The sequence below is a fragment of the Mandrillus leucophaeus genome, unplaced genomic scaffold (assembly GCF_000951045.1).
Source record: "Mandrillus leucophaeus isolate KB7577 unplaced genomic scaffold, Mleu.le_1.0 Scaffold390, whole genome shotgun sequence".
Taxonomy (NCBI): domain Eukaryota; kingdom Metazoa; phylum Chordata; class Mammalia; order Primates; family Cercopithecidae; genus Mandrillus; species Mandrillus leucophaeus.
In genome coordinates this window covers 1,602,042-1,610,131 of record NW_012104143.1, presented here as the reverse complement: position 1 = coordinate 1,610,131, position 8,090 = coordinate 1,602,042, and the positions used below count along the sequence as shown (strand labels likewise).

The following is an 8,090-nucleotide window of genomic DNA, read 5'->3' as shown; positions in this document are numbered from 1 at the left end:
GGAGCTTGCAGTGAGCCAGGATCGCGCCACTGCACTCCAGCTTGGGCGACAGAGCGAGACTCCATAAAAAAAAAAAAAAAAAAAAAAGAAAAGAAAGAAAGTTTGTTCCTGTTTGCCCGGTTCCTTTCCTTCCCAGAGAAAGGCTCCATTAGCATTCAGGTGCATTTCCCCCAGAACTTTCCGGTGTGGATTCCCACATACCCCCACACGTTTGTTTGCTTGTTTCTTTTTCTTTTAACGTAAGTGAGATCTACCTGTTATCCTGTGACACCTTTTCTTTAACCATGAGGCACCTTTGCATCTGCGTTTAATAATAGTCACTGCCTCTAAGGGCTGCTGTGAGGCCCAGATGAGAGCATGGGTCTCAAGTGCTGAGCAGAGCAACTTGCATTAGTTGCATTGAAAGTGCTCAGTAACACTTTTTGGCGGCGCGCAGTGGCTCAGGCCTGTAATCCCAGCACTTTGGCTCACTGCAACCTCTGCCTCCCAGGTTCTAGTTATCCTCCTGCCTCAGCCTCCCGAGTAGCTGAGATTACAGGCTCCCACCCATCAGGCCCAGCTAATTTGTGTATTTTTAGTAGAGCCAGGGTTTCACCGTGTTGGTCAGGCTGGTCTCAAACCCCTGACCTCAAGTGATCTGCCCGCCTCAGCCTCCCTAAGTGCTGGGATTACAGGTGTGAGCCACCACGCCTGGCCACGCCGTTATTTTATAGCACATCCACAAAAGGGCTGCGTGTCGTGCCTAACAGGTACCTGGCGTTTTCTTGTGATGTGCTCTCTGCTGTGCCCCTGAGCTTGGCCATATGCTCTGCAGCCTGGTTCAGCACCTGTGTGTGCCCTGGAGGAATGTGCACACCCCGAGGCTAAAACCAATGAACTGGGCCCAGGCCACATCCCGCTGTGGGCCGCAGGAAATGGTGAACTGAACTACTTTTCAGAAGGAGGGTGGTGTGTCCCTGGGCAAGTCACTGCCCTTCTCTGTGCCTGAGTCTTCTTGTGTGTAAACGGGGAATAGTAAAAGGATCCCCCACATGGGATTGCTGTGAGGACTGGATGGGGCACTGTGATACAGCTGCTGCTTTTATCCTTGCCTTCCTGCCGGGGGGGCAGCCAGGGTCACTCACTGTCATTCTCATGCCTGTCTAGAGAAGACCACTCATTTTATTGACTCCGTTTGTTTATAAATATTTATTTTAAAAAATTGTATCAAAAAATAAGCTTTATTGGCATCTAAAAAAATTTACCCAACATTGAAACATAACATCAATATTTATGTTATTGTGTTCTTGTTTCTTTTTTTTGAGACGGAGTCCCGCTCTGTCGCCCAGGCTGGAGTGCAGTGGCGCGATCTCAGCTCACTGCAAGCTCCGCCTCCCGGGTTCCCACCATTCTCCTGCCTCAGCCTCCTGAGCAGCTGGGACTACAGGTGCCCGCCAGTACGCCCGGCTAATTTTTTGTATTTCTAGTAGAGACGGGGTTTCACCGAGTTAGCCAGGATGGTCTCGATCTCCTGACCTTGTGATCCGCCCGCCTCGGCCTCCCTCTTGTTTCTTTTTTACTCACTGCGGTGTGAGGAGCAAATCACAAACATTTACTTTAGAGAAACAGAGACCATAGTGTAGATTTTACAAAATCACTTTTTAAAATCTCTGTATTGTGCTCCACAAATACCTAGAGCCAGTCTGTGCGTAAAATGTCACCCTGTTGTCTAAACCTTAAAATTCTACATCAGCCTAAAGATACGGATAAGATATACCTCTACTTGCTCTTTTGAAAAATATCTATTACCTTATCCAACCTAATGATAGCTATCTAAAAAATTCTTTCTTCCATAGGAAGTCTCTGACAAGCTGTTATCCATTTCCTTGACGTTAAAAGAATCTGGGGGCAACATTTCTATTTTATCAGAAAAATTCTTTTAAAGTTTACCTATCATGTTCATATTAAGAACATTGTGTGTGACCGGGCATGGTGGCTCATTCCTGTAATCCCAGCACTTTGGGAGGTGGAGGTGGGCGGATCACCTGGGGTCGGGAGTTAGAGACCAGCCTGGCCAACATGGTGAAATCATGTCTCTACCAAATATACATAAATTAGCTGGGTGTGGTGGCGGGCGCCTGTAGTCCCAGCTACTCAGGAGGCTGAAGCAGGAGAATCGTTTGAACCTGGGAGGCAGAGGTTGCAGTGAGCTGAGATCATGCCATTGCACTCCAGCCTGGGAGACAGAACGAGACGCCATCTCAAAAAAAAAAAAAAAAAAAAAAAAAGCAATATCTGTAGAAGTCAGTTGTTCAACTATTTTAAGAGAAAGGTGAACATGAACATCAGGTTAATTCTGGCAGACAAAAATGAACTGCTGTGGTCCAGTCAGCCATTATGTATCACAGAGAGATGCCAGCATTACAGAAGGGTGTCTCTGTCCTACTGAACGATGATTATGTCCCTTCAGTTTCTGTGCCTTCTACCACTGATTCACTTTCTGTGTCAGCAGCTGTGTCACTCTTCTTGTTTATGTTCGTATTTATTGAACACCTACTATGTACTCTGAGCCCTGGGATACAGCAGTGAACAATTAGAGCCTGTCCTCATGGAGTGGCTGGTGCAGTGGGCGTCGGAGACAGTGTACACTCAAGCGTACGAGCCCCGAGAGGGCTGGGGACAGGGAGTGCCCTGAAGAAAAAGGCAGCGCGGGAGGGGACAGAGGGACACAGGGCTGGGAGGGTGCTCTGCATCGACCAGAGATCCACAGGATGCCAGGGGGTCTTTTGGGAAAGAACATTCCAGGAAGGGCAACCCGCCAGTGCTGAGGCCTGGGAGGCCACCTTTGGCAGCAGAGTGAGTGAGAGGGGAGGTCGGGGGAGTCACGGCTTTCCAGGATGGACTGGGAATTCCTTACTATCTCCCTCTGCCGCGATCGAAGGCGCCTTGGCAAATCCAGGAGACGGCTCCGCCCAGCAACTGGCCCCAGGTGGGCCGAGTGGAATTCCGGAACTACTGCCTGCGGTACCGAGAGGACCTGGACTTCGTTCTCAGGCACATCAATGTCACCATCAATGGGGGAGAAAAGGTGGGTACACATGGCCCCATTCCTCCACCCATTCCCAGTCGGGCACAGGGTGCCACCAGGCCGATGAATCAAGCTGTGGCGTCTCCGCAGTCACTCACGGCTCCACACCTCCGCTTGAATGGCTTTTCCAGGGGATGCGAGTGGAGCGTCGCAGTAAAAGCTGTTCAGAGCGCATCCAACTTGTAGAAGTGAAGGCTTTTAGGTGAACTGACAGCCCAAAGAGCAAATGAGCCCCACAGATACGTTTTGGAAGATTTTTTTTTTTTTTTTTTTTGAGACAGGGTCTCGCTCTGTCGCCCAGGCTAGAGTGCAGTGGTGTGATCTCAGCCCACTGCAACCACGGCCTCCCAAGTCGGGGGACTGCGAGTGGTTGGGACTGCAGATGTGTGCCGTTACGCCTGGCTAGTTTTGTATTTTTTTGTAGAGATGGGGATCTTACTGTGTTGCCCAGGCTGGTCTGGAACTCGTGAGCTCGACCGATCTGCCCGCCTCAGCTTCCCAAAGTGCTGGGATTATAGGAATCAGCCACCATTCCTGGCCCCTGGAAGAATTTTGTTTGTTTGTTTGTTTTTTAAGATAGAGTCTTACTCTGTTGCCCAGGCCACAGTGCAGGGGCCCAGTCTTGGCTCACTGCAACTTCTGCCTCCCGGGTTCAAGTGATTCTCCTGTCTCAGCCTCCCGAGTAGCTGGGATTACAAGCCTATGCTGCCACGCCTGGCTGATTTTTGTATTATTAGTAGAGACGGGGTTTTGTCACGTTGGCCAGGCTGGTCTTCAACTCCTGACCTCAAGTGATCCACCCGCCTCGGCCTCCCCAAGTGCTGGGATTACAGGTGTGAGCCACCGCGCCCAGCCTGGAATAAATTTGAATAAGCTGCAAATACTAAAAAATCTGGAACAATGTAAAAATTTATTTTCTGCTCTTTTTGGAAGATGAGAACATCTGGCAACATTGGGCCTGGCTCTTTATAGACAGCCTGTGAGCCTCCTGGTTCACCCCAGTCCCTCCCTGTCCCATTCAGTGCCTACTTGGCCCCTCCAAGACATCAGAATCTGTGATCTCTAGAATAAGGGGTCACCATCCCTTCTAGGGGATGGCTTAAGGGAAGTGAGAACTCGTCAGATTTTTGGAGCCTTCTCTTGGTTCTGAGCTTTTCTTGGAAGAGGTTCCTTGACCTGAGCGAGACCCTTAGGCTGTCGTCTGGAATCGGTCTGAGAGTATTCCTGGCCGTTTGCTGGGGAGGAAGGCTGCTTTCACCTCTGAACATAGGGACTTGTTGAACTGTTCTTACGTCCCTCCCACAAAGCTCAGAACATTCTGTTCCCAGCAGATAATTTCTGTCTGAGTTACCGAGAAGAGCAGAGTGGGTGATGTTCTTGCTGTCTTTGTTTTTTTTTTATTTTGTTTTATTTTGAGACAGGATCTCACTCTGTCACCCAGGCTGGAGTCCAGTGGTGCTATCTCGGCTCACTGCAACCTCCGTCGCCCAGGTTCAAGTGATTCTCCTGCCTCAGTCTCCTGAGTATCTGGGACTACAGGTGCCCGCCACCATACCCAGCTAATTTTTGTACTTTTAGTAGAGATGGGGTTTCACCATGTTGGCCAGGCTGGTCTCGAACTCCTGACCTTCTGTGATCCACCCGCATCGGCCTCCCAAAGTGCTGGGACTATAGGCACGAGCCAGCACGCCCAGCCCTTATTGAGTCTTTATGACTTATCTCACGTCATGAGAATTTTTGCACGCATGCTGCTCTGTGACGCCCCTGTAGGAGGGTAGAGGAAGCCCGCCTCTCAGGAGCCCAGCGGGACAGGGAGAACTGGAGATCAGCAGCGTCAGCATTGACCATTGGCCAGAGAACCTAGTTCCTTCAAGAGAGGATGCACGGAGACCAGGTCATAGCAAAGGGCCAGAAGGTCTGCCTGAATCTTGCAGATATTTCAACAGCTCATGATGGGAAACTCACCATCAGAGGTGTGGAAAACAGCGTGGGGAAATGAGGAAATGCCTGATTATTACTTAATAGTTAACTTGCGTTGAAACAAATAGGGCTTTGTTGGAAATTCCTTCTGCCTCTTCTGTATCTTTTTGAGGTCTCTAGTAACTTATAAAAAGCTGAGTAATTCCTTTCGGGAGCCTGGCAAAGGGAAGAGAGTCCTTCTTGACCTTCGACCGAAGCACCCTTAAAGGAGTGTCTCTGGGCAGCAGGCGAGGGAGAGGGCTGTGGAGTTGGGTCGACGGGATGACTGATGCCCGAGGTGGGGCTGAGATGAGGGCACTGTGGGTCAGGGACAAGTCCAGATGCCAGCATTCCCACCACACCTGCATCCTTCTGTCCTGCAGGTCGGCATCGTGGGACGGACGGGAGCTGGGAAGTCATCCCTGACGCTGGGCTTATTTCGGATCAACGAGTCTGCCGAAGGAGAGATCATCATCGATGGCATCAACATCGCCAGGATCGGCCTGCATGACCTCCGTTTCAAGATCACCATCATCCCCCAGGTGGGGTCTGGGTGCGGCCCAGGCGGTGAGCCAGGGCTGGCAAGCCCTGTGATGGCACTAACAGTGATGTATGCATATTTTGGGAGCAAACATACATTTGGCCCTACTTTGTCGTTTTTTGGTTTGGTTTTGTTTTTTCTGAAACAGGGTCTCGCTCTGTTGTCCAGGCTGGAGTGCACTGGCGCAATCTCAGCTCACGGCAACCTCCGTCTCCCAGGCTCAAGCAATTCTCCCATCCCAGCCTCCTCAGTAGCTGGGACTACAGGCACACGCCACTACACCCAGCTACGTTTTTTTTTGTATTTTTTGTGGAGATGTGGTTTCACCTTGTTGACCAGGCTGCTCTTAAATTCCTGGGCTCCAACGATCCACCCACCTTGACCTCTGAAAGTGCTGGGATTACAGGCGTGAGCCACTGTGCCTGGCCTTCGTTGTTTTTATTGAAGTTAGGCTATGCCACTGTTTCCCTGAATTTCCTGTTAGCATACGATTAACAATGTGGGAATTAACTATCAGCCGCAACTTCCCGTCCCCACAAGGGGTAGTTTTGGAGCATCTAGAAAAATCCAAAAAGGCACCATCTTCTCTCTCTGCTCCAGAGTCAGACTGAGAATCTCTAACCCTTCCACGAGCTGGACAAGAAATAAGACTTTTTAATTTTAGATTCACGGGGTGCACCTGCAGGCTTGTTACATGGGTATATTGTGTGATGCTGACGCTTGGGCTTCTGCGGATCTCATCACCCAAATATTGAATAAAGTACCTGAGAGAGAGTTTCTCAACCATTACCCTCCTCCATCTGTCCCCAGTTTTGGAGGCTCCGGTGTCTATCATTTCCATCTTTACATCCATGAATACCCAGAGTTTAGCTCCCACTTATAAGTCAGAACATGCAGTATTTGGTGAGAAATAAGGATTTTCTTTTTTTTTTTTTTTTTTTTAATTGAGACAGAGTCTCACTGTGTCACCCAGTTCTGTGGCATGATCTCAGCTTACTGCAACCTCCACCTCCTGGGTTCAAGCGATTCTCCCGCCTCAGCCTCCCAAGTAGCTGGGATTACAGGTGCATACCACCATGCCTGGCTAGTTTTTGTATTTTTGGTAGAGACGGGGTTTTACCGTGTTACCTAGGCTGGTCTCAATCTCCTGACCTCAAGTGATCTGCCTGCCTCGGCCTCCCATAGTGCTGGGATGAGCCAACATGCCTGGCTGAAATAAGGATTTTCTAGACCAATCCCTGCAGGTGGATTTCTTAATATGTTGCCTTTTAGTGTAATCTTCCCTAATGTTTCTTACAAGATTCTCTTTTGGAGTTGGAGGACGGGAGAATCCACGGGACTTTATGTTAGGAATCACCTGTGCTGTATCTCATTTTGGGAGGTTCTCAACCCACTTGCCATATTGAAGGCTGTAGGAAGTTATGTGGAAAGGAAATCTTTTATTCTGCCAAACTCGGATTTTCCAGACTTTTTAAATTTTTCCATCATTAAGGAATTTTTTTTTTTTTTTTTGAGACAGAGTCTCGCTCTGTCACCCAGGCTGGAGTGCAGTGGCATGATCTTGGCTCACTGTAAACTCCGTCTCCCAAGTTCAAGTGACTCTCTTGCCTCAGCCTCCCGAGTAGCTGGGACTGCAGGTGTGCGCTACCATGCCCAGCTGATTTTTGTATTTTTAGTAGAGACAGGGTTTTGCCCTGTTGGTCAGGCTGGTCTCGAACTCCTGACCTCAACTGATCCGCTTGCCTCAGCCTCCCAAAGTGCTGGGATTACAGGTGTGAACCACTGCGCCTGGCCTTTTTCTCCATTATTAGCATCTGCAGAAATAGTGATTCCAAGGAGCTCTGACAGCCCACCTTCAGCAGTCCTGGCCAGAAGTCCTTCGGCCTCACCTCGTCTCCATGCATGTCAGCGTGACATAGGCATCACGTGCTGTCCACTCTCTTCTCTCTGAACAGGACCCTGTGTTGTTTTCGGGTTCCCTCCGCATGAACCTGGACCCGTTCAGCCAGTACTCGGACGAAGAAGTCTGGACGTCCCTGGAGCTGGCCCACCTGAAGGGGTTCGTGTCAGCCCTTCCCGACAAGCTGGACCACGAGTGTGCAGAAGGCGGGGAGAACCTCAGGTAGGCGGGGGTGAACGGGGAGACACCAGATAAGGTGTCCTAGGTGCCACCTCGGTAGGGGTGTTTGAAGATTCTGTCCAGGTCTGTGTCAGACCTATATTTGAATCCCAATTGTGCCGTAGATAAACCATTTGTCCCTTCACCTCTTGGAGCCTCAGTTTCTGTTATCTGTGAAATGGGTCTTAATCCAGGCTGTTTGTACCATGAGGTAGAATAACCAGGATGGCCAGTACATTTCCCACCAGCTCCACGCAGTTGAGAGTGGCTGTCAGTTGTTAAGCTCTGAAAAGGCTTCTGTACCAGCTGGTCACTGGCACTGCTCTGAGCCCTCAAGTCCCCATGCACTACCCCAGCTGTCCTGGTCCTGCTACCAGGATCCTGGAGCTCTGTCCATGACCTGG

At 49.9% G+C, this 8,090-nt stretch overlaps 1 protein-coding gene across 1 annotated transcript in view; it reads left to right on the top strand.

The window, feature by feature from the left end:
• ABCC1 (ATP-binding cassette, sub-family C (CFTR/MRP), member 1) overlaps positions 1-8,090 on the top strand; it is a 125,970-nt gene that overhangs the window by 116,290 nt on the left and 1,590 nt on the right. The window contains exons 24-26 of the mRNA XM_011991183.1: positions 2,921-3,067; positions 5,410-5,568; positions 7,523-7,689. Coding sequence (XP_011846573.1) covers positions 2,921-3,067; positions 5,410-5,568; positions 7,523-7,689 — 473 coding nt within the window. The remainder of the gene's footprint in view (positions 1-2,920; positions 3,068-5,409; positions 5,569-7,522; positions 7,690-8,090) is intronic.